Source organism: Halichoerus grypus, chromosome 7 (genome assembly GCF_964656455.1).
Source record: "Halichoerus grypus chromosome 7, mHalGry1.hap1.1, whole genome shotgun sequence".
In the NCBI taxonomy this organism is placed as follows: Eukaryota; Metazoa; Chordata; class Mammalia; order Carnivora; family Phocidae; genus Halichoerus; species Halichoerus grypus.
In genome coordinates, this window is record NC_135718.1 from 126,988,324 (window position 1) to 127,015,884 (window position 27,561).

The window sequence follows — 27,561 nt, forward strand, 5'->3', positions numbered from 1 at the left end:
CATGAGTGATTTGTTAAGTCTTGGCTCCCTCCTATATCCCTCTAGGACTGCTTGGACATGGTAGGTGCTGGAACTGCTATACCATAGTAGGCCAACCAAGACCTGGATTCTTAGGAATTTTTTTTTAAGTTGTGTGTCTAAATCTGATACAAGAATAATAAGAGGCATGCAATACTAGAAAGTCTATCTTACTAATTTATGAGGCTTAATTAAACACTCTTCTTTATGTCATAGCTTTAACTTTCATTTCTAATACATAAATGTAACTTATTTTATCTAGACTCTACTGATTGGAGGTAACAAAAATATAACTTTTGTAACAAAGATATAGAACCTGCGATTGGCCTTTGTATGATACTTTAAGCTCTGTTAAGTAAATTCATTGGGATTCTGTATCCTTTCCTTTTCCATTGGAACTGCTTTTATTCCGCAAGCAGTCTTTATACTGCTGCCCTGAGACGGCCCATTCTACTCTGCCACCTGGTGGTGGCAGCTGTTACTTCTGCCTCTGCAGCCTCGCCTCCTACGCAATATGCACACTCTGCGGGGAGCATCCAGATGAGTCTGCAGTGTTGGTGTCAGGCGGTATGGGCTCCAGAGCCAGACTTCTAGGTCTGAATCCCTACATCACGACCTACTTGCTGCGTAACCTTGACCAGGTTACACAGTTTTCTCATCTGTAAAATAAATGTAATAATAGTTCCTCTCACAGGGTTGTTGTATTAAATGAATTTAATACAAATGCTGAAAACATTATATGGCACATACTACTCTGTGTTAGCTGTCATCGTTATTATTCTGATCTTAATGTTTTAGGTAAGAAATTACATATGTATATTTTATTTAGAGATATAAATTACTCTGTACTGATTGTAGCCTAGAGTTTATTTTTTTTTACTATTGATCTTTTCTGGATACATTTATGTATATACTCTTCTATTTGCAGCTTTATCTGCAGCTATATTTACATTATGTATTAAGTTTTTTATTTGCAGCTTTTCCCTTTCTTTCTGTTTTACATAATTTTTAATTTACCTCTATCACATATTGTAAAGTTAAAGGGTAAAAAAAAAAAATCATACTAAAATTTGAAAGCTTTTAGTTTACTTATTTAGTTTTAAAGTTTTTAGTTTAAAAGTGGCTGAATATCATATAGAAATAACTAAGGACAAGAGTGAAATTCTTAAAAATTTGTTTTTGAATTTGTAGAAGTAATTAGTGAAGTGAGAAAATGTTTTTGTTTTGAAAATGTATTACTAATTAGTTATACTTAGTGTTTAGTATCCTAATTTTTGAAGTAAATGATAGATTTTATATGCATTTTTTTTACATACTATAACAAGGTAGTTTCCAAGTAAATTTTTTTTACAGCTTTTCCCTTCCTGTTTTATATGTTATATGTGTATATCCATACATGTATGGATGTACGTATAGGTATGCATATATGGGGGGGGTGTGTATATATATCTTGAACATTATTATGTGCAGTTTTGTTTTTTCCACTCCATATTGTATTGTGCATATTTTCTCCTATTGTTAAATAGTAAAGATACCATAAATTACTCATTATGGTTGTAACATTGTTTCCTTCCTTTTTGATATATATAATATAATGGCCACTTTCATTCACATAGTTATTTTTTCCTCTCAAGTTATATCTGTAGAATAAATTGCTGAGAGAAAGAATCTTAATAAAGAATACACAAATGGTTTTATGGCTCTTGAAATGTTTTCTCACATTTTTGTTCAAAAGAGTTATGCTAAAGTTTTTAATTCTCTTAAATACTAATTTCTAAGAGCTTTTGTGCTAGGAACAAAGGTAAAAAAAGACAGGATCTCTGTTCTCTAGGGCTAGAGTTTAATAGGACACATACAGATAAATGACTTGAGTGAAAGGAAATGCTAGAATTGATCCAGTGTGCCACTTCAAGTCTGAAGGAATAACTGGCTATCTGGGCAATAGCAGTCTGGAAAAGACTTCTTGGATAAGGTAGAATATGAAAATATGATCTGAATTTGAAACAATTATGGATGTTTATTTTCTTTCTTGCATATGATGTTCATTTATCATTTCCAAAACATATTTCTTGCCTAACTAAATGACTTAATTTCTGCCAACTGTATGATACAGTAGAAAAAGCACATTAGGTTTGGACAAACTATTTAATTGTCTGAACTTCAGCTTCCTCACATATAAAATGTAAATGATACTTACTTTAGAGAGTTGTGAGGGTTATAGAAAGTGTATATTATCTCCAGCCTTATTTCAGAAAAGATTTGAGGGCGCCTGGTGACTCAGTCGGTTAGGCGTCTGCCTTCGGCTGAGGTCATGATCCCAGGGTCCTGGGATTGAGTCCCACATCTTCTCCCTCTGCCTCTGCCTCTGCCTCTCTCTCTCATGAATAAATAAATAAAATCTTAAAAAAAAAAAAGAAAAGATTTGAAATGAAAGAACTAATATATTAATGAAGTACTTAGCATGGTATCTGGCACATAAGTTAGACTTATTAAGTAGGAGTTACCATTGGTTTTATGATTGCCATTATTAAGATAAAGTATCTGCCTTTCTATAAATAGTGCTAACCTTTTGATAGGCTAGTCTGTCATCTCCTAGTCAAAACCCTCTTTCTTAAGCTCCAGTGTAAAGTTAGCTCTTCGTTCCTTACGTTGACCCACAGACTAGCTTCTTTCCTTCTTTCTTTTTTATTTTAATTTTTAATTTTTTTTTTTTTTTTTTGAGAGAGCATACGAACGGGGAGGGTCAGAGGGAGAAGGAGAGAGAGAATCTTTTTTTTTTTTTTTTAAGATTTTATTTATTTATTTGAGAGAGAGAAAGCATGAGAGGGGAGAGGGTCAGAAGGAGAAGCAGACTCCCCACTGAGCCAGGAGCCTGATGTGGGACTCGATCCTGGGACTCCAGGATCATGACCTGAGCTGAAGGCAGTCGCTTAACCAACTGAGCCACCCAGGCACCCGAGAGAGAGAATCTTAAGCACGCTCCAATCTCATGACCCTGAGATCATGATCTGAGCCAAAATCAAGAGTCGGACGCTTAACCAACTGAGCTACCCAGACACCCTGCTTCTTTCCTTCTTTCCAGCTTTTGCTAGTTGCCAGGTACCATGTTAAGCATAGGAAGTGTGAAGATAACTAAGATCATGTCCTTGCCCTCAAGAGTCTTACTTTCTCACTAGGGAAATAGTATTGTGTACAGGTGACTGTACTATAGTGAGATAAGTTAGTGATTCTCAACCTGGCTTCTGGGGAGCTTTTTAAAAATACCAGTGCCCATGCCCTTCTTCACATAAGTCAGAATTTAATGCAAGTACAAGCACTATTTTGTAGGAACCTATACTCATTCTGTAGGAAAAACGGGTCATTTTGATCGGGAAATGAATTGGAAAAAACCTTTAGAATGAAGGTGACAATCAGGCCAATGTCAGGACTTCAGTCTATATTGTAAGGAAGATGACAACAGCAAGGGCATGGAAACCTGAAAATTGGTGACAGATTTGGGAAACAGAAGTCTTCTGTGGCTATTTTGAAAGGAGTGTGGATTGGGGGAAAGAAATGTTAAGTTATAAGTCTAGACTGATAGGGACCAACTGTTAAAGAACTTTACCTCTGTTAAGGAGTTTAGACTTTTATAAATTAATGAGGTAAACTTCATGAGAGAATGATATGATGAAACCTGATTTGGAAAAATGACGAGCCCTAGTTTATACTGTCTTCAAAAACAAATTCTAGATAGATTTAAAGTAATAGAAAAAAAAGAGGACAATATTTCCATATTCTTGGGGTGGGGGGAAGCCTTTTGTAAACATGAGGTAAATTCTGAAGCCATAAAGGAGAACATCAAGATTGAGAGATTTTACCAGGAATATGTTTAGCACTTCCCTATAGTTACTATACTCTAAACAAAGTTGAAAATCCAGAGGCAAACTAGGAAAATGTATTTGCTATCAGAATGACACAGAGCTAATGTTCCTAATATGTAAAGAGCTCTAACAAATCAAGAAATAAAGATGAACATCCCAAAGAGAAAAATAGGCAAAAGATACGAGGAGGCAGTTTTCCAAGGAAAAAATACAAATTCTTTGTTTAACATTTAAAAAGATGCTCATCCTTGTTTAGAGAAATGCAAAGTCAAACAAGAGTGGGTATTTTGGTAACCTTTCAGACTGATACATATGATAAAAAGTGAATGATATCAAATGCTGGCAAAAAATGTGGGGAAACAGGCACAGTGATAACATTCTTGACAGGAGATAAAGGTTGCCACAAACTTTCTAGGAAGCAGATTAATGGTTATTTATGAAGACTTAAAATGTGGCTGCTCTTGGGCCCAATAGCCCCACAGTAAAGAATTATCTCTAGAGAAATACAATATTGTAGTATTGTTTGTAATGCCAGAGAATAGGAAACAATGTGAATGTTTACCTATTTGATGTGCATTAAATGTTTTTGTAAGAATACATACCAAACTGTACCCATTCCTAGGGGAGGAGGACTAGGAGAGAGGTAATTTCTACTTTATGTACCTTGTAATGTTTGGAACTTTTAGGAATCACCCTATAACAACACTTTTGTATTTAAAAACAAGCAACCATATATAACACCAACCAAACAAAAAAGGCAAAGGAAAGATTGGAAGTCCTGTGCTGCTGGGTGAATAGGATGAGGAAGAAGCTGGAACCAGGAGAATCAGTTAGAGAGTTCTTTGTCTCCTTCAATGTGAGAAATGTTGATGGTCTGCACTGGAACTATGGCCATCAGTAGATTTGAGAGACATTTTAGAAGTAGAATCTATAGACTTCTACGGATATGAAGCCCGAGGCAAGAGCATAGTCAAAGATCGGAAATTGACTAGTACCATTAATAATCAGCGCACCAGACATAGCATTTTGAAGTTTGTAAATTATATTGCTGAGTAAATGATTGCAACATTATTAAAAATAGGAAAAACAGGAAAAGGAACATTTTCTGAGTAGAAGATATGAGTGTCTTAAAGATCCTCAGTAATTATTTCAATGATAAATTAGTTTGGTTCAGTTAGCTCATCTCATTTGTGCTTTCTTAAGGCTTTAGTTCTGTTACTGTTTGTTAGGAATTACTATTAATATTTTAAAATACATAAACAGCAGTTCCTAAGTGTAATTTTTAAACTCTGTGTTTTTGTTTTATATTTGCAGAGTGCTCATTTGGCCATGATAGATACCCTAATGATGGCTTATACCGTAGAAATGGTCAGTATAGAGAAAGTAATTGCGTGTGCTCAACAGTATTCAGCTTTTTTTCAAGCCACGGATCTGCCCTATGATATTGAGGATGCTGTCATGTACTGGATTAATAAGGTAGGAATATACTCACTCGAGTAAAAATGAGTCTCATAACCAGAAGAAGTGAAATCCTCAATTATGCATTGCCACTCTGCTACAGATTGCAGGTTTTCTCTGCCCAAAATTCTTATGTTGAAATCTTAACCCCCAGTGTGATGATATTAGGAAGTGAGGCCTCTGGGAGGTGATTAGGTTATAATGGGATTAAGGTCCCCTGTATAAAAGAGGCCCTGCGAGCTCCCTTGCTCCTTCTACCATGTGATGTCACAGCAAGGAGATGGCCAAGAAGCAGGCCCTCACCAGACACCAAATCTGCTGGTCCCTTGATCTTGGACTGCCCTGCATCCAGAACTTTGAGGAACTAGAGGGTATTATGCTAAGCGAAATAAGTCAGTCCAAGAAAGACAAGTATATGATTTCACTCATATGTTGGATTTAAGAAACAAAATAGATGAACATAGGAGAAGGGAAGGAAAAATAAAATAAGATAAAAACAGAAGGAGGCAAACCATAAGAGACTCTTGACTATGGGAAACCAACTGAGGGTTGCTGGAGGGGAGGTGAGTGGGAGGATGGGGTAACTGGGTGAGGGACATTAAGGAGGGCACTTGATATAATGAGCACTGGGTGTTATGTGCAATGGATGAATCACTAAATTCTATCCCTGAAACTAATAATACACTATATGTTAACTAAATTGAATTTAAATAAAAAATAAAAAAAAAGAAAGAAATTTCTGTTGTTTATAAGCCACCTATTCTATGGTTATTTCCGTTACAGCAGCCTGAACAGACTAAGGCACACTCCATTACTGTTTTTGTTTTAAATCAAAATGAAAGCTAAAGTTGTTTAAGTTACTTAAAATTTCCCATTACCTTTTGAGTAAAAAAAAAACTCCGTTAAAATGATTAAAATAGATTTCTATATATTCTGCAATATCTATAATTGCATTTAATAATGATTTAGTTCATATCAGGTAATTATAAAATTCCTAGCACTCAGAATAGGGTATTATACACTGTGAGTGTTGAGTAAATATTTTTTGAATACAAGAATGAAATAATTTTGTCCTATTTCCTATTACATGATTCTTAGGTTTGCCTGACTAAGTTGCATAAGATTGTATCAATTGTAGATTCCTTTTGGAAATTTTTATGGAACTGTGATTAGTTATTTGTGCTCTGAAGGTGCTTAAATTGTCAATTTCTCACTCCCTTTGCCAGATTGAGTAGTTAATTCCTCTTGATTTGCATTCATTTGCAACTATTACTCCAGAGAAAGTGAAACCTTATCCATGAGCAAGACCTGAGCAGATTAACAAGGTTATATCTTCAGGTATCCTTTCTTGAATGCTTGCATAACAAGAAGCTATAAATGTAAAAACTTCATTTATCATCATTATCAATATCAATGTAGAAGGCCCGTTTAATACTCTGCCCCTGGAGTTCCTTTATTTCTTCATCTTTAGCGATCTTTTTCTTCACTCCTCCTTAGCTATGGAGAATTATGGTCACATCCTAGACCTATTCATCATCAGGATATAACCTTAATATCCTATTGCAAGCATCTCATTCTTAAATAATTCCTTCTCTTACTCTAATACCCCCTGCTATTAACAGTGTTCAGCTTCATCATGAGTTCCAAACCATTGAGCCTGTTAATTCTTACAGGCTTTTTCCTTTTTGAACTAGATTCTTGCAAGTCCTGTCAGTTTTTCTGCCTCCTTTTCCCTCCCTGTGATTTATCTGATAAAACCCTGGTTGAGCTCAGTTATCCACCTTCTGTCTAGGGTGCAGATATGGAGATAAATATTGGAGATATTATGGAGATAAATATTGCTGGAGAAATTTACACAAGGAAGCCAGTTTCACTTCAAATTTATAAGTACAAACTTCAAATGGACACTCAGTGCTTACTGCCAGGCTAAGAAGTGTGTCCCTAAGAAGTTCACTTCCCCACATTTCAAGGCGATTTCATCCTTTCTTCTCTAGTCCTCACACTTTCTATGATCCATCCCCTGTTACTGTCAGTTGAGGACCTTGCCTCATCCTTTTTTGAGACCAGAGATGGGGAGCCATCAGGTGGGAATTTTCTCTTCTTGCCACCAAATCTATAAACCTTTCTGCATCAGTACTCCTTTCTTTTCTGCTGTTAAAGTAGAGAATCTCCCCCTCCCACATCCTATCAAAGGGCAGTTTCTCTTTACTTATTGCTCTAGAGCTCTTTCTTCTTTTGTCCTGGTCATTGATCCTCTGCTTTGGTTCTTGTCAAGCTTTCATGTGCGTATGAGTCACCTGGGAACTTGTTAAAATGCAGGATCTGACTTGATGGGTCTGGGGTCTGGTGGAGAGTCTGCATTTCTAAGAACAGGTGATGCTAATGCTACTGGTGTGTGGACCACACTGTTATTCCCTCACTCTCCTGCATCATCCAGTTCTCCCTCCCTATTGGGTCATTCTCCCAAGAATATAGACTTACTGTAGTGTTTCCCATCCTGATAAACAAAACTTCCCAATCCACATACAACCCCATTCCTCCATACACAGAACCTCTCCAAAGAGTTGTTTACTCATTCACTCGCCTTCTCTCCTCTCTCTCCCATCCCCATTCCTATCCTGAGATTGCTCCTGAGTTGGTTTGGAAGATGGCTTCCATTTTGACAAATCCAGTAATACTTCTCTGTACTCATCTTAAATTCAGTCTTCTAAATCATGTGTGACCCTTCTAAAGTTTCAGTGGAGAACCCAAGGTGTTGGCAGGACTCGAGTGCCACACCGTGTCCTCTGCAGCAGGCCGCTTCTTTAGCCTGCCAGCACTTGTCCCCCCTCTGTGCTCCTTGGGGTCTTCCTACACCTGCATAGTTCAGGGCTCAGCCAGGGATTTGAGGGCAGCTTCTACATGGAGCTGGGGTCTCCCTCGTAGTGATTCCTTCTTTCCCAGGATACTTTTCCTCAAAGTCTAGCCATTCTCACAGTCTCAGATTTCTCCCTCAGTTCCTCATTCCAACGAGACTAGTTTTCTGCTTGAGTTCTAGCCACTGTGCATTGTGTGGATTGAGGAGAAAGCCATAGAAACATAGATTTCACTCAACATGTTCCTTTCTTTCAAAGGTCATGTCCTTTCCCATTTCTGCCTGCTTTTGGTTGTTCTCCAGTACTTTCAACAGTTGCTTTTTATATTTTGTCCGGTTTATAATTGTGGTTCTGGGAAGCTTAGTGTAATATATGCTATTCTGCTATTACCGGAACCAGAACTCTGTTAGAGTGTCTTCTTACAATGTAACTTGAATCTTGTCATTCCTTTGTTAAAACTCATAGGGGCTTCAGTTGTCATTGAAAATGCAGAATGTGCCATGGCCTACAGAGTACCATCTAATCTGACCCTGTGTACTTCTCCATCCTCGGCTCATGGCCACTGCTCTCCTTTCTCACTACTCTCACTTCATTCCAGCTGTATGCCTCATCCCTGGGTCTCTGATCATGTCTCCTGTTCCTGGGCAGCTCATCTCCCAAGGTTTTGTGTGGCTTCCATTCATCATTTCTCAATTTAGATTGCACTTTTTCCTCACAACCTTATCTGAAGTAGGCATCTGTCCTGTCTTATTTTCTGCTGTAACACTCCATTTCTTTACATCATAGCACTTTTGAGAGTTTGTAATTACTTTGCTAAATCGCTTAAACAAACTAGAATAATCTATGTGAGGACAGGTACAGTGCCCATCTTTTTTTAGTCTTGGTGCCTAGACTAGTGCAGTGCTTGGCAGAGAGATGATATTTAATAAATCAAAGAGGTAGATAAAGTTACAGAATTAAGCTAGGCATGTTAGAACTTTGGGATTCTCTAGAAGGATAAAGAATTCACTTAACTGGGAATGTTTACCACCTTTATGCAGCCATATCCACCTTGTTCAGTTTTTAGATAAAGGTTGAAACCCTTTGATTCAACCTGAACCTCCTAGTGTATTTTTTTCTTGCTGCAGTCTACCAATTCCAGCTTCATTATTTATTCTCTCATCATGACTTGACTCTTGACTCTCAGATTTAGTATGTATTTGCTCCTTTTGGCCCTTATTTTGGTTCACCCTAAGTTGCCATTTTTTCTGGATAATACACCCATGGGTATACCATAGGTATAAAAAACTTATCGTAGAAAAATGGGAATAACATGGCTTACTTCAGCATTATTGGCTGAAAATGAATTTGAACTTAAAAACAAGCAAAACCACAGAAGACAAGATTGTACTAAATGACTAAATCCATGCAGGGGTACACAGAAGTTACGAACACATGAACCTTACATTATTTGGCCCTACCTCTCTTTCCAGTTTTATCTTAAAACCCCTCTTTTGGGTTCAACATGTTTCAGCCATACTGTTTTTTTCAGTTCCTCAAACATACCAAATTTTCCCCAACCACAGGGCCTCTGCTTTTATTGTTTATTCTTTGTCTGGAATGCTGTATTTTCTATTTTTATCATGGCCAGCTTTTCATCTTTAGGTCTCAGCTTAAGTTACCTCTCTGATACATCCAGCCTTCCTAAAATAGATCGCCCCTGCCCCATTCTTTTCTTCTCACATCTTTATTTACAGCTCTTCTAATGAATTGCTTTTTTTTTTTTTTTTTTTGGTCTCTTGTCCCTTTTTTTGGTTCTATGAGTATAGGGATCATTCTGGATTTATATATCATTGTATCCCTAGCCTCCTAATACAATGTCTGGCATGTAACTAGCATTCAGTAAGTAGCTATTTGAATGTGTGAATAAATAAATGAATGAATAGTGGTTTAAAATATTAATATGTGACCAGTCTACTTTTTGAACAGAATTAGATAAAAACTTTTTAAAAAATCATGAAGATATTTCCAAATTGATAGATCAATTACAACTATATGATAATGAATTAGAAAGTATTTTTTTAATTAAAAAATTTTTTTAAAGATTTTATTTACTTATTTGTCAGAGAAAGAGAGCACAAGCAGGGGGAGAGGCAGGCAGAGAAAGAAGCAGGCTTCCCTGCTGAGCAAGGAGCCTGATGCGGGGCTTGATCCCAGGACCCTGGAATCATGAGCTGAGTCGAAGGCAAGACGCTTAACTGACTGAGCCACCCGGGTGTCCCTGAAAGTATTTCTTTTTTAACTTAAAAAAAACAAAACACACACACACACAAACCCCCCAAAACAACAAAAAAAGATAAATTTTCCCAGTCAGAAAACTGGTTTTAGTCCTATCACCCCACTCTGCCTAACCTTCCCCACCACACAATTGGTAAATTGACCAAAATGCTTCAAGATGCATGTAAGTTATAAAACTGCCTTATAATACGTATATTACCAAGACAGAAAATATTAGTGATTTTGGCAACATGTCTGATTAAGACTACAACTCTCCTGTTAGATTAAGACTACAACTCTCCTGGTTATAAACACCTCAACATGTTTGATAAAATAATTAGAAAAGTTTATAATATATAGCTGTGCTTTAAAGAAAGAAAAGGAAGTTCTCAGGTGCCAGAAACAAAGTGGGGACTGAAAGTGTTGGTGGCCTTCTCCAGTGGTCTACCGAGCCTAGACTGGAGTCATTCATTCATTCCTTCATTTATTTATTGTATTGTATTGTATTTTTTTAGGTTTTATTTATTTGAGAGAGAGCAAGAGATAGAGTGAGAGAAAGAGCACGAGCCGGGGAGGGAGGGAGGGACAGAGAGAGAGGGAGAAGCGGGCTCCCCACTGAGCAGGGAGCCTGATGCAGGGCTGCATCCCAGAACCCTGAGATCAGGACCCGAGCCAAAGGCAGACGCTTAACTAACTGAGCCACCCAGGTGCCCCTAGACTGGAGTTTTAAAATCACTTGGACACAAGAATAAGGTCTTAGTTTTGCCTGCTGTGGGACATTGGAACTGCAACCTGTTTAGACCCACAAAGTTAAGACACATGAAAAGCTGTACCCTCAGTAAAAGGGAGAGCGTGCTTTTAAGTGCCAGAAGACCCAACTACAAGTAGCTTAAAGGATTTATTATCTCACATAGCAGCATATCTGGAGGTAGGGCATATCCAGGGTTAGTTAATTTAGGGGCTCAGCAGTGTCAACAAGAATGCAGGGGCTTTCCATCTTTTCTGTTATTCTTAACTGTATATGATATTTCCACTCATGGTTGTATGATGGCAGCAGTATATAATGATTCCAGGGATCATATGTAGTCAGAATAATGTCTAGCAAAGGTGAGAGGGTCTTCTGGACTCTTCTATTTACAGGGAAGACTTTCCCTCAGCCGGTCCTCCCACCAGGAGGTCCCATTGACTAAGATTGGTTCTCATGCCTATACCTAAACCACCTTCTAGGAAGAAGAACGAGGCTATCATGATTGTCTTAGGCTGATTGTGAGTCTCTGTCTAGGTCTGGGAAAGAGGCTTCCTTGACTGACCATGTAGGAACTTGAGCACCCAACTGATGAGCAAGGAAAAAAAGGGAGAAAGCAACACATTAACAGAATACTAGTACCAGGCCAGTGATATCTTTCTGGCACCTGTCAGAGTCGAAGCAAATTTAAAAATACTCTGAAAGTTCACTTCCACACCCAAAGCCACAAGTCCTTCAGGCAGTGGGGGAGGGAGTATTTTCGCTTCAGATGCAAAAGTACTGACAATCAGAAATTATGAAACACATGAAGAAGTGATCTAGCACATATGAGAGTTAGTAAAGATAACAAATGACGGTTACACTGCAAGAACTTCAGAGAGTGGAACAGTCTGAAAAAGACTATAAAAATAAATGTTTAAATGACCGAAAATAAAACATGGAATAACAACTATAGGAAAGAATAAGGCACCATGGGAGGGAGGTGGGTGGGGGATAGGCTAGATAGGTGATGGGTATGAAAGAGGGCACCTGTTGTGGTGAGCACTGGGTGTTGTATATAAGTGATGAATCACTGAATTCTACTCCTGAAACCAATATTGCACTATATGTTAACTGAAATTAAAAAAAAAAAAAAAAGCACCATGGAGGGCATAATGGAAAAAGAACCAAATATAACTTTAGAAATGAAAAATTTTAGTCATTGAAAATCAAAAGTTTAAAAAAGAAGATTTGACGTAGTTCAAGAGGGAGTTAGGTAACTGAGAGGAAATTACCCAGAATGAAGCCCAGAGAGGTGAGATGGAATATATGAAATCAAGGTTCATAGATAGGTCCATAGGCCTAATTGGAATTCCAAAAAGAGATTATCAGAGTGAAGTGGGGGAGAAAGAATATATTTGAAGAGATAACAAAATTTTCTTTTTTTTTATTTTTAGATTTTATTTGTTAGAGAGCACGAGCAGGGGGAGGGGCAGAGGGAGAGGGAGAAGCAGACTCCCCACTGAGCAGTTGCAGGCTCCATCCCGAGACCCTGAGGTCATGACCTGAGCAAAAGGCAGATGCTTAACTAAGTGAGCCACCCAGGCGCCCCAAGATATAAAATTTTCTACAACAAAGAAACTTTCAAATTCAGGAAACACAGTGAGTTCCAACCAGGATAAATTAAAATAAATCCACACTGACACATGTATAGTAATAAATCTGCAGAACTCCAAAAATAAAAGTCTCTTAAAAGAATGGCAGTTAGACTATAGTAGACTTTTTAACAGTAATGTATGCAACCAGAAGACAATGCAGCAAAATCTACAAAGTGTTGAAGAAAAATAGCAATGAACCTAGGGTTCTAGACCTTTTATTCAAGATTAAAGGTGAAATCAGGATTTGTTCAACAAAGAAAGACAGTTCATCACTTCCCTTGCAGAAAGAACTACTAAAAAGGTGGTACTTCAGTAAGAAGGAAATTGAACCTAGGAGAAAGAGGTGGGATGTAGGAAGCAATGATAAAAAGCAAAATCAGTGTACATACGAGTAAATGTAAATAAGTATTACAGAAAATCATACTAATTTTGAGACCCATAAGAAGGAAGAACTATAATTCTAGGTGAAATAACATGGAGATGAGAGGAGGTGATTTGATTTAAAGCCTTTGTAAGGTTTTTGTATTGCTCAGGAGGAAGGTAAAATATTGACTAACTTTAGACTTATATTAAAGCAAGGACACACATTACAATTTTGTGTTTTAAATTATCTTTATTCTTACTCTTTTTTTGAGTAATCTCTACACCCAGCCTCGGGCTGGAACTTACAACCCCGAGATCAAGAGTCGTGTGCTCTACTGACTGAGCCTGCCAGGCACCCTACTATTTTATATTTTATAATGAAAAAAAAAATTAAAAGCTAGTGAGTATTTTTAAATTAATGGGTATTTTAAATTTAATATATCATTTTAGCAAATTTATTTTTAATTCATATGGCTAAAGCCAACTATTTGTTATATTGTTCTCTAGTTTACTAGTCCCCAACACTGGTTCAGGGGGTGAACTACCTCAAAGTCATCATGAGCTCTGTGATACATTCCTTTAACTTTTATCCTTGAGTTGCACAAAAAATATCATGATTCAGCTTCAGTGGTAGAACTTTGTAGCCAGCATTTGGGAACCGGTTTGAGAGTCACTAAGCTAATTATTTCATTTCTCTGTCTTGGGTACCTAAGTAGGTTAATAGCGTGGCATGTCTTGTCATGTCTACAACATGTCTTAAAGTTTCCTTTTATTCTCCCTATTATGAAAGTTTATGAATTATCAACGTGTCAAATTTTCTTATAATCATGATTTTGATATTTAGGATGATTGATACCATTACAACAGCCTAAAGTATTTTATTAGGGTTTGTTGAAGCCCTTACAGACATTCAGCTATCTGGTATTGCTTTGGGGATATATTGTTTATAAGCAGTGGCTGTAGTTTCTATCTATGGTGTATGTGCTGTGTATCCACTTTACTTGGTACGTTTTACACATCATTTCTTTTATGCTCTGTATTGTCTCAGCTACTTATTTAATTATTTATTATTATTTCAGTATTAACCAGTTTCTGTGGGTTACAAAACCAGGCACTGCTTAACTACATCCTCTGGCTCAGAGTCCGTGACAAGGCTGCAGGCAAGGCGTTGGCCAGGCCTGCAGTATTATCTGAAAGTGTGGCTACGGAAGGATCTAGTTCCCAGTTCATGTGGTTGTTGGCAGGGCTCAGTGCAGGCAGTTGGACTAAAGGCCTCAGTTTCTTACTGTCTCTGCTCCATAGGGTAGCTCGCAGCATGGCAGCTTGCTTCATCAAAGCCAATAAGAGAGTCGGCTAGCAAGATGGAAATTAGAATGTTATGTAACATGACCACTGACATGATAGCCTATCACCTTAGTTGTATTCTGTTGGTTAGAAGCAAGTTAGGTCTTGCCCACACTCAGGGGGATCAATGGGGACCATTTTAGAGCTGTAATACCCCAAATCGCTTTATGAAGTAGCTTTTATTCAGACTAGCATCTGAGGCTGAGAGGCATCAAGAAATTATTAAGGTCATAGCTTGTAAGTGCAGGTTTTGATCCAGACCCAGGTCTCTTCTAATGCTGCTTTCTCGTAGAGTATTTTATACAACCAAATTGACGATCTAAGAGATTAACTAGGAAATCTTAGAGTGCTGCAGATTCACATACCAAAATAAATCTGTTGATTAAATCCCTTATAACCCCTTAGAAATATCATGAATAGAGAAGACTCTTAGTGATTATTGTTAATTAAATTTATCATAAATTGGTTGCCTGGGTGGCTTGCCTTCGGCTCAGGTCATGATCCCAGGGTCCTGGGATTGAGCCCCCGCATCACGCTCCCCACTCAGCAGGGAGCCTGCTTCTCACTCTGCCTCTGCCTCTGTCTCTTATGAATAAATAAGTAAAATCTTTTAAAAAAATTTATCATAAGTTAAAAGTCTCCATTTGTTTTTAGCCACTGAACTGAATTTTAGGTAATAGAAGAGCTCAGAAAATTATGGGTTTAATTTAGAGTTATGGTAGTTGATAATGGCATTAATCAGAGTGCCATAATTAAACAATCTGAACATTTATTTTTCATTACTAGAGTGACCTTAAAATCATTAGCTCAAAATCCAGAATTGTTTAAACTGTTCTTAAGAGATATTTTATGTACTACATAGACTGTTTCTTAACCTTTTTGGATTATGGATGTTTGAATAATCTAATAGGAGATAAATTAGACCTTCTCCCAAGAAAGTTCTCATAGGGAAAATTTTTTCATCTATTTTAGCTGTGGCCTTATGACCGCAGTAAAACCCTCTCATGATTCAGGGACATGTCTGTGAAATCACAGATTAAGAACTTGATTCAAAGTGTTTTCTATTATGTGGTGTGTGTGTACACACACACACACACACACACACACACACACACACAGAGGAATAATATTTAGCCATTAAAAAAGAAGGAAATCTTGCCCTTTGCAACAACATGGGTAGATCTAGAGAGTATAATGCTAAGTGAAATAAGTCCGAGAAAGACAAATACCATAAGATTTCACTCATATGTGGAATTTAAGAAACAGAATAAACAAAGGAAAAAAAGGACAGAAACCAAAAAACAGACTCTTAACTATAGAGAAAAAACAGATGATTATCAGAGGGGAGAAGGGTTGGGGGGATGGTTGAAATAGGTGAAGGGGATGAAGAGTACACTTACCTTGATGAGCACAGAGTCATATGCAGAATTGTTGAATCACTATATTGTACACCTGAATCTAATATAGCATTGTATGTTAGCTATACTGGAATTGAAATAATAGTAAAATAAAATAAATGCTTCATGCCATTAAAAAAAACCCTTAAAGTGTTTTCTATTGATAATGAAAACATTACTTTTAAGGCAAATAATTTCCATTTACTAGTCCTAAAAGAGATAATAAAATTTTTATTAAAAAAAGTTTGTTGGGGTGCCTGGGTGGCTCAGTTGGTTAAGCATTTGCCTTCAGCTCACGTCATGATCTCAGGATCCTGGGATCAAGCCCCACATTGGGCTCCCTGCTCAGTGGGGATCTTGCTTCTCCCTCTCCCTCTGCTGCTCACCCTACTTGTGCTCTCTTGCATTCTCTCTCTCTCTCTCAAATAAATAAAGATCTTTAAAAAAAGTTTGTTGGGGTGCCCGGCTGGCTCAGTCGGTTAAGTGTCTGCCTTCAGAGCAGGTCATGATCTCAGGGTCCTGGGATCGAACCCTGAGTCGGGCTTCCTGCTCAGCAGGGAGTCTGCTTCTCTCTCTCTCTCTCCCTCTGCCCCTCCCCACTGCTTATTCTCACTCTCTCTCGAATAAATAAATAAAATCTTCAAAAAAAAAAAAATTTAAAAAGTTTGTTTCCTAAGCATTAAAATTGGAAATTATTGAGTACCTTTTTTCTCTAGAACTCTAACCAGCTCCTGACATATAGTAGGTATTCAACAAAATTTTAATAAATTAGTTTTAGAATATCAAATAAAACACCTGTAAAATACTTTTTTTCTGGTTGGGAAAATGAAATTTTCTCATTTGAGTGGTGCTGATATTTGATATCAGAGATCTGACCACAGACATTTTATGGTTCATGTTATTTTATTGTCATATTTGAATATAAATTCAAATTAGTGTTTTTATATTTTAAGGTAAATGAACATTTGAAAGACATTATGGAACAAGAACAGAAATTGAAAGAACATCACACAGTTGAAGCTCCAGGAGGTCAAAAGGTATATATTTCAAAGAAAAAAAGGTGCCTTTATGAATAGACTATGTATGTTCACATATATGTATTGTTTGGGAAATACATATATTAATTAATAGATATATTCATTAAATTATTTTTTGGTGGTGTTAACTGTGCCCTAGAAAGCATGTCATAAATGCCAAGTAAGTAGAAGTACAAAATGGAGGTTAATTGGATGAAGGTGTTTAGGAAAAACTGTTAATGATTAGAACTCAATTTCTGGAATACTTTTGGCAAAAACAATGGCTTTGCCTTTGGTAAAATATGTGAAACAACAAGAAAACATTCTCAGTGTATCAGCCTTACAATGACTTGTAGTAAGACCAGCCTTTAAAATATATTCCAGGAATTGTAAGTTATACATGGTTATTCTATGAAGAAAGAAGAAAATACAGATTCATTCTTTAAAAATTCTTATGGCTTTTAGATTTTTCTTCTTTGAAAATTTGTGTTTTTGTCATGTACTAAGACCGGAAGTACATTTCCTGCTTTATAGTATATCACATTTTTAAAAATGTATCATAGTGAGAGCTCTTTAAACATGTTCTGTAGCATTTGAATTGAGGTGAAAGAAATTATAAGTATTCAGAGATCTTATTTTCCAGTTGGATTATTTAAAGTTTCTTTATTATTATACAGTTTTTCTGTTCATTATGGTCTAATGCTCCTGGTCACTGATACCTCTATAAGAAGAGAAAGAGAAAAAAGGAAGGAAAGGGAAAGGGGTTTTGTGTATTATCAACTTCAGTAGAAAACTTCTGTGGGAGACCACCTTAAATTTTGTCTAAATTTGTTATTTTGGGATCATAATGATTTCCCTCATTTAGCTTACTGACTAGCTGCTGAAAATACTGTCCATACTTGATTCTTCATCCTAACTTTGTTGACATCCTTTCCCCTAAATTAGGTACATCAGAATGGAAATCTTTTTTTTTCCGTCACCCCAGATCATATGTTCCATTTCCCTGACTTCCACCAGCCTCTGTCCCTGTCTCTTCCCTCCTTCGTCCCCCAGTCCTTCCTGTTAACTTCCCTCCTTTTCTCTTTTTCATCCGTAGGAGTTGAAACCTTTGCCCCCAGTTTTGCTCCTGGCTCTAATCAGGAATAAGCTAAGATGGTATCATCCTAAATTATAACACTGATGGCCTTTTTTCATAGAAATCTTGTTTATTAAATATAATGATTAAATTCTGTAGTATTGCATACACATCATGAACTAAATGGGGATTTTATTTGCTGACATAGGACCCAATAAACATAATTTTATGGAATTAAAAATGCCATTTATATTCCAAACAGTGTAAATGACCTTTAAGAAAAGCTGTATGGAATCTGGACACTACTTGTATTATACCTCTTTGATGTTTTAATAGCACTTAGTCTCATGCAATTGCACAAATTAACCTCACAACCAATATTTGTTAAGTGAGTCATTGAGTAAATGAAGAAATGAATGTGACTCATTTTTAAATATTCGGATTAATACATATTTTTATTTTAGCAGAATACATATTTTTATTTTCAAATGAATTTTTTTTCCAATTGTTAGAGTCTTTGTGAAAATTTCACATAGACCGTGTTAATTTTACATAGTCTTACTGGGAAGTGTAGGTGTCAGCATGATGAAGAACCACTCTGTGACAGTGTAAACTAGGGACAGAAATCTCTGTTACCTAACAGTGAGATTTTTGGCATTTGAACTGGTTGGTTTGGCTGGAAATCTAATCACTTCGTTCTTGATTTTTATTCCCGTAGAAGCAAAATTCTTGATCCTTTTCTCCTTTTAGGGATGAGAGGTAGAATGACTTGTTCTTTTTTATTGCTATATAATTGGCAAGAAGTTGCCACGCTCCCCACCTACCCAAGCTTGCTGGCCTAGTGACCCAGATGCTAACCTTGTTGTCTATGATTTATCCAGCTATAGACAGAGCCCATGGTTTGGATGATAACATTTCTTACCTTTTGTCCTTGCCCACCTATTCTCAACTTAGATGTCCAATAAAATCTATTTTATCAAACTTCCTTTTATAACCATCTTCTTGGTAAAATATATGCATATGTTGAGGGATACTTGTACTGTATTTTTTTTTTTACTTCAGACTTTAATTTAGTGAGCTAACATTTCCTCATTACCAAAAATATTGCATAATTGATAATTGTCCAGGTAATTTCTTTCTTTCTTTTTTTTTTTTTAGTCTGCAGGTTTATTCCTATTCATTTTTTTTTTTAAATTAACATACAAAGTATTATTTGTTTCAGGGGTACAGGTCTGATTCATCAGTCTTACAAAACACCCAGCGCTCACCACAACACAGAGCCTCCCCAATGTCCATCACTCAGCCACCCCATCCTCCCACCCCCCTCCTCTCCAGCAACCTTCAGTTTGTTTCCTAAGATTAAGAGTCTCTTATGGTTTGTCTCCCTCTCTGGTTTCATCTTGTTTCATTTTTTCCTCTCTTCCTCTATGATCCTCTGCCTTGTTTCTTAAATTCCGCATATCAGTGAGATCATATGATTATTGTCTTTCTCTGATTGACCTATTTCGCTTAGCATAATACCCTCTAGTTCCATCCATGTTGTTGCAAATGGCAAGATTTCAATTTTTGATGGCTGCATAATATTCCATTGTATATATATACCACATCTTCTTTATCCATTCATCTGTTGATAGACATCTGGGCTCTTTCCATTCTTTGGCTATGGTGGACATTGCTGCTATAAACATTGGGGTGCAGGTGCCCCTTCAGATCACTACATTTCTCTTTGGGGTAAATACCCAGTAGTGCAATTGCTGGGTCGTAGGGTAGCTCTATTTTCAACGTTTTGAGGAACCTCCATACTGTTCCAGAGTGCCTGCACCAGCTTGCATTCCCACCAACAGTGTAAGAGGGTTCCCCTTTCTCCGAATCCTCGCCAACATCTGTCGATTCCTGACTTGTTAATTTTAGCCATTCTGACTGGTGTGAGGTGGTATCTCATTGTGGTTTTGATTTCTTTTTCCCTGATGCCAAGTGATTTTGAGCATTTTTTCATGTGTTGTCTTTGGAGAAATGTCTGTTCATGTCTTCTGCCCATTTCTTGATTGGATTATTTGTTTTTTGGGTGTTGAGTTTGATAAGTTCTTTACAGATTTTGGATACTAGCCCTCTATCTGATATGTCATTCTGTTGATGATGTATTTCTGATTGTTGAATTGGTTGGTGTCCTAAGAAAGGCATTTTAAGTAGTACCATGTCCTAGGAAAATGTTTTGTTTAAGCAGTTTACTAATGTTTTCTCAGGTTTCTTTTTTCAAGTTGCTCTTTTTCCTTCTAATATTCCTTTTTATTCTAAAGTAGGATGCCCAGTTAAATGTGAATTTCAGAGAACACCAAAAAATTTTTGGTGTAAGTTGCATGAGCATCTCATATTTTTGTTTGCTAAACCTGGCAACCCTACTTAAAAGATCTCTAAAGTTTATAGCCAATGACATTGAGTCCAGCATTCATTCTGTTAAGGAGTTTGTACAAAGTGCTATGGTAAGATGAGTATGGACTTAAAGTCAGAATAGTTCTGCCACTAACTAGCTTCATGACCTTTACCAAGGCACTTGACCTCTCTGGGCCTCATTTTCTTTATCTGTAAAAATTTAAAAGTTGAATTAAATGGCTTCTAAATTCTATGACTAAAATGATTCTCAAATTTTCCTTTCTTAATATATTAGTAAAAGTAAGGGATTCAAAGCAAAAGGTTAGTGAAAAGATTAAGTAGTTTAAGTAGATTAAGTAGTTGGTTATTATGAACTTTCATATATATATAACTTGTAGATTTTTATATACATGTTTATATATATTATTTGTATATAATATATATATTTATATATATATAACATATATATATATGTAACTTGTAGATTTATGATAACTGTAGAGTGAAATATCTAAGAATGTTTTCTAGAAGATGTGGGACTTGAATGGGGCCTTAGTAGGTTTTATGGTATTTGCAAAGTAGGGCACTAGGTCATAGGGAATAACATGAGTGGAGACATGAAGTTACAAGTAAAAGACATATTTGGGCATTAGTAAGTAGACCATTTGGATAGGTTTTGAGATAGCTGCAAATTCATGGGTTTGTATTCTTAAATTTACAGTACTAACTATATAGAGAGTAAAGTCTGTTTATCATAATATTAAAGACACATGTCTATTCAATGTAACATTTGCCTCTTTTAAAATAGAAGTACTGGTGAGATATTTTACAGAGGGTTGGGAATTGGTTGAAGGAATTACCTTTGGAGAAAGGATATTAACTGAGCTCTAATTGCTTTTCGTTTAAAGGTATAGTCTCAAAATAGACTACACGTTTCCCAGTGAGACAGTAGGTGAATGCTTGTACATCTTTGCTTGATTACCTCAGCCTATGCGAATTTCCATTTTTACCAAAGTTCCTTAGCAATTAAAAACTACGACCAACTTTTTGTTTTCAATTCTATTTCTTCAAACAGTACCTGAGATACTATTTGAAAGATCCTTTTTTTAAATAACATCAGTTTTTTAAAAGTTTTTATTGAATCCAGTTTTGTTTGTTTAAGTAGGCTCTGTGCCCAGTGTGGGGCTTGAACTCACGACCCCGAGATCAAGAGTTGCATGCTCTACCAACTGAGCCAGCCAGGTGCCCCAAAAGAAAGATTCTAAAGTCAAATGCATTTGGGAAATGCTGCCTTGTCTGTGCCCTTTAAAAATGTTACAGCCCATTTTAGTACATTGAAGGCCAGTTAAGAAGCCTGTCTAGCTGTTTCTCAAACGTGTTTAATCTTTGACCTCTTTTGTGAATGACATCTACTAACATCCTGTAGAATTAGTGTTACTTGGAGCATGCTTTGGGAAACATTGATTTATAACTTAAAATTTTGTAATTGATTAAGTTATCTGTTTCATATATATATATGAAACATTTAATGTTCTAATACAGTACATCATTTTCAGATACATCATTTGCATTGACTCTTAGATTTATCTGGTTTCTTTTTCCTACCATTATTTCACTCAAATAATTGTGAAGACTTGACCTGCCTAAATTAGATCATTTTTAAGGAATTCTACCCTAAGATTCTATTCTATAATTACAGTTTATTCTTATGTGGGCTTTTGTGGTCAGTGCTGATTCATTTCTTTCTTTATACCTATTGCCAGTATACCTTTTCTCTTTCATTGTCATTTCTCACCCTTACTGGTAAAGTAACTTCCCAATCTAGAATATGCCCCTGTTGTGTTATCAACTCATTTTAGTATGAGGAACTTTGCATTTTAAACATTTTTAAAATTCAGAGATGGTACCATGACTTTTTCCAAGCAATATTTTATAAAGATGACTTGCCCTGGAGAGACTTAAATATTAGTTAGATGTCCTACTACTATGATTTTCATCTTTGCTTAAGAGGGCTGTAAAAATTAGATTTCTTTAACAGCTCTATAGATCTTACGCATTTGGACACAGACTCTACAAAGATTTGGATTGGTATAGACTTAATATAGCTTTTTAAGAATATTTATTTTGAAGTATTTTAGACTTATAAAAAGTTTCAAGATAGGAAAAGAGCCCTTATACTCCTTACCCAAATTCATCAATTTAACATTTTGCCACATTAACTTTGTGTGTGTGTGTGTGTGTGTATGTATGTATATACACATATATAGATATATACATCACACACAAACACGTATGTATGTAAATGTTTCTGAAACATTCGAAAGAGGGTGCATACATCATAACTCTTTATGTTTCCTAAGAACAAAGCTGTTTGTTTGTATAACCAAAGTACAGGTGATTAAATGTTAGTATAATACTTTGATCAGTCTTATAGCCTGTATTTCAGTTTTGTCACTTGTCCCAGTTGTACTCAATTGTACATTATAATATTTTTTTCAGTATAAGATCCAATCCAAGATCATGTAATATATTTAGTTTCATATCTCTAGTCTTCTTTAAACTGGAATAGTTCCTTAGCTTTTCTTTTTTGTTCATGACCTTGACATTTTTAAAGAAGACAGGTCATTTTCATCCCTCAATTTATTTTTTTCTGGTATTTCCTTACAATTAAATTAAGGTTGTGCTTTTTGGACTGGAATTGTGTCCTTCTCACAGTATTACATGCAGAGGCATGTGATACCATTTGCCCCTACTAGGTAATGTTAATTTTGATCACTTGGTTAAGATATTGTCTGGTTTCTTAACTTCATAGTTATTATTTTTACTTTTATTTTTTTTAAAGATTTTTTATTTTTTATTTGACAGAGAGAGAGTACAAGCAGGGGGAGCGACAGGCAGAGGCAGAGTGAGAGGGAGAAGCAGGCTCCCCGCTGAGCAGGGAGCCCCATGCAGGGCTCGATCCCATGACCCCGGGATCATGAACTGAGCCGAAGGCAGACGCTTAACAACTGAGCCACCCAGGGGCCCCCTATTTTTACTTTTATAATAAGTAATTTGAGAGGACATTGATATTTACAGTTGACCCTTGAACAATGCAGGGATTAGGAGTGCCAACCACCCATGCAGTTGGAAATCTGGTTATACTTTTGACTCCCCAGAAACTTAACTACTAATAACTTATTATTGACTGGAAACCTTACCAATAACATAAATAGTTAATTAACATGTATTTAGTATGTTATATGTACTGTATACTGTATTCTTACAGTAAAGTTAGAGAAAATGATATTAAGAAAATCATAAGAGAAAATATGTTTCCAAGACTGTACTGTATTTATCAAAAAAAAAAAACAAAAAACACAACCCCTATGTGTAAATGACCTGCGCAGTTCAGGCCTGTACTGTTCAAGGGTTAACTGTACTTATTTGCCCAATTCTACAATACATATAAAATAGCTTCAGAATTGCTATGTGTAGGGCGCCTGGGTGGCTCAGTTGTTAAGCGTCTGCCTTCGGGTCAGGTCATGATCCCAGGGTCCTGGGATCGAGCCCCACATCAGGCTCCCTGCTTGGCCAGGAGCCTGCTTCTTCCTCTCCCACTCCCCCTGCTTGTGTTCCCTCTCTCGCTGTGTCTCTCTCTGTCAAATAGATAAAAATCTTTAAAAAAAAAAAAAAAAGAATTGCTATGTGTATACCAATATGAAAAAGAAACCTACTAAGGAGTTTAAGATTTGTTTGCAATTCCTTTTTCTTTTTAAATTTTTTTGGTTTGTTTTACCCTTTTAATGCTTTTATATGTTTTCCAGTTTTATTGAGATCTAATCGACATGCAGCACTGTATAAATTTAAGGTGCACAACATAATTATTTGACTTACACATACTGTGAAATGATGACCACAGTAAGTTTAGTTAACATCCATCATCTCATATAGATATGGTATAATTCCTTTTTCTTTAGATTGATAATATGTGGTCAAAATGCTGTGTTCTAAAATTACTTGGGTCCCCACCACCACCACCACTGCTTCATTGTAGTTCTGTTATTCCTTTGAAATGTATTTGGTTTTATTGGTTTCTGTTTTCATTTAGTTTTTATGGGCTTTTTTGCTCCATCCTTGTTGATACAATTTCATTTTTTGAATATGTAAGACATTAATATAATTCCAAAAGTCAAAACTATGCAAAAGTTGTACTCAGAGAGGTATCAGTCCCTCCCCTTATCTCTTCTACCTCTTTCCTATCCCTCACTCCCCACCAACCTGTATAGGTAACTAGTTGGCTTATCCTTCTTGTTCTTGTTTTTATAGAAGCAAGCACATGTATATATGTTTGTTTATTCTCCTTTAACAAAACATATTTAATCTTTCACAATTTGTGTTTTTCAATGACAGTATATCCTGGAAATTACTCCCCATAGTCCCTAGATATCTTCCTCATTCTTTTTTGCAGCAGCATAGTACTCTGTTGTGTGTATGAACCATAGTTTCTTCAACCACTTTCCTATGGGCATCTAAGTAATTTCCAGTATCTTGCAATTACAAATAATGCTACAAAGAATAATGTCCTTTTGTATTCTTGGATTTTCAGGGTAAATTCCATAGAAATTGGATTGCTAGATTTGGAGGGTAAATGCCTATGTAGTTTTGGTAGCTAGTGCCAAAATCTTCTCCAAAGGGGTTTGTACCATTCTACATTCCTATCAGCAGTTCAGCACAACTTTTGGACCTACAGCAGTAAAGAGATTCTTAAATCTAATGGATTATGAGATGACAGGTCACACTACGATTAACTCCTTAAAGAATTCCAATTTCATGAAGTCTCCAGTGAAGACCAGGTCAAACCAGCATCCTCCCAAAGTGTCTTGAGAGCACCCAGAAGTAGTTCAGGAATTACCCCAAATCCCAGAGTGATTGTGGATATCCAGAGGAAGACATAGAACTGTTTGGGGAGTATTAATGGCAAGACCTAAAACAACCAAAATTTAGGGTGAGCCAAACGTGTGAAGAAGACAGTAGAAAGGAATGCTGGAAATCAGAACCATTCCAGAAAATCTGAACTGCCCAGGTTGGTCTTTGTCATCAGTAAGGACTTAATAAAAAAATTTTCCACCAGTTGTCTGTGCCCTTTTAAAAACATTTTGGTCTCATAGTTACATCTTAAAACAGGATTTGAGGTTGCAGAAAATTAAAAGGAGGGGGCAGTTGCTGTTCACTTCAGAAATACAGTTATCCTTCAGCAAGGAGCTTTTGCATATATTTGAGCTTATGGAAGCATGAGGTTATAAGCATGAATAGCAAAGATATGTGTTTGTTCTTTTAGTATATTTACTTTTTTTAGTCCTATTTCCTTCAGCTAGGCAATCTATATGGTTTTCCTTTTTCCTCAAATAGGATTGCTATCACTAAATTAGGTCAGTGGAGAGGTGGGAGGAAGGCCAGAGCATCTGAATTAGTGAAAAGTCCTATTGAATATTTTACAAGATATATAGAAATACAGATATATAGAACCATTAGAGACTCCTTTGCATATCTCCTGTTTTAATAGTTCACAATAAATTTCTTGTTATCAGTTTGTGTATAATGAATTTTTCCAGTCTCAAAAACAAGAAAACCCCTGTTTCTGAAATTTCTATTATACATTGGGATGCTGATGCATTCTCAGTGGCTTCCTTTGCTCCTGTTCTTGTACTTTTTATGGTTATCATAACTGCAGCTGCCCAGAACTTCTGGTTAAATGAGAGATTAAAATACATGCAACAAAATTATTAAGGTTATTCTTCCTGATGCAATAAAGAAAACTTATTGGACATGTTATCTCTTTATGGAAAGTTGGTATTTTTCTGATTCTTGAGGTGACATTTTTCTGATTCTTGAAGTTCTTGAAAATATATTATTTTCCAAATAATCTTTTTTTACAGTTAATTTTATTTAGGAAAACCTTTTTTTTTTAAAGATTTTATTTTTAAGTAATCTCTACACCCAACGTGGGGCTTGAACTCACAACCCCCAAATCAGGAGTTACACACTCTACCTACTGAGCCAGCCAGGCACCCCTGCAGAATAAACTTTCTACATAAAAGTTGAACATGAATTTTAACTCAGACCCCATTTAATTTGGTTTTGTTCAGTAAATGTTTATTCAGGGCTGTTAGAGATTGTGCTAGGAAATACAAAGATAATCACAAATTATTCATATTAACTGAAATTATGAGTTTATTCATCATTTTAAAGTAAAATTATATTCTTTGGGATACCTCTAGATAGTAAAATTAATAACACATATTCTCTTTATATAAGTAGCTACGTGCTTTAGAGACTGTAAAAATCTTAGTAGGAATTGCCACTATCCCATTAATTAAAAGAAATTCTTCATATAGTTGAAAGAAATGATTATCTTGTTCAAGTCTACAATGCTATTTGCTTTATTCATACACTTACTGATATAGTCTTCTTTTCTCTTTGGAAAGAAACTGCCATATCAGACTTGGTTTACTAATGTCTAAGCATTATAATGACTGCAAATCCAGCCCTGGAATCTTTCTACTTCCCTTTTGTGATACAGATTTACTTTTTAATATGATGTGTGATTCTAGAACTTGGAAATAAAATTCTCTGCTGCCGGAGTACACAGATATCCTGAGTATCTGAAAAATGAATTGTTGTGTTGGGAGAGGAGATGATGGGAGGAGAAGGTGGAAGTCTTTATCATTAGGAGCCTATATATTTTAAAATATCAATTAACATTTAAAAATATGAGAACTATAAATTTGGAACTCCACTCTCAGAAGCTTTACTGTCACTTGTTAATTAAAAATCATTCTGATGAATTTTCCCTTTACCTTTTGCTTTCCCTTTTTTCCCCACTGCTTTCTCTGAAGTCTCCTTCCAAATGGTTTTGGAAACTGGTTCCAGTAAGTTTGCCCAGCTACTTCAGTTTGCTCTCCAGAATTGTAGAATGGTATCGTTTATGTCTTGCTGGTATAGTCATTTCATATAATTCTGTTAGTTACTGCATTGAGATTGGATTTTAAGGTATTTGATCATAATATAAAATAAAAAGATTAAAAAATCTAGCCAAAGTTTGGATTAGAAGCTTTAAAAGTAGTTTAAAGCATAAGCATTCTTTTGTTAGTCCTATTGATATTTACAGACTGCCAGTAACTAGGT

The 27,561-nt window shown here is 36.1% G+C and overlaps 1 protein-coding gene across 4 annotated transcripts in view; it reads left to right on the forward strand.

The window, feature by feature from the left end:
• Nucleotides 1-27,561, forward strand: part of CAMSAP2 (calmodulin regulated spectrin associated protein family member 2) — a 112,749-nt gene that overhangs the window by 56,560 nt on the left and 28,628 nt on the right. For 2 of the 4 annotated variants that reach the window (XM_078078249.1, XM_036086702.2), the window contains exons 3-5: nt 5,193-5,354; nt 16,887-16,970; nt 27,273-27,305. In XM_078078249.1, coding sequence (XP_077934375.1) covers nt 5,193-5,354; nt 16,887-16,970; nt 27,273-27,305 — 279 coding nt within the window. The remainder of the gene's footprint in view (nt 1-5,192; nt 5,355-16,886; nt 16,971-27,272; nt 27,306-27,561) is intronic. The other 2 variants (XM_078078250.1, XM_078078251.1) reach the window with 1 other exon arrangement.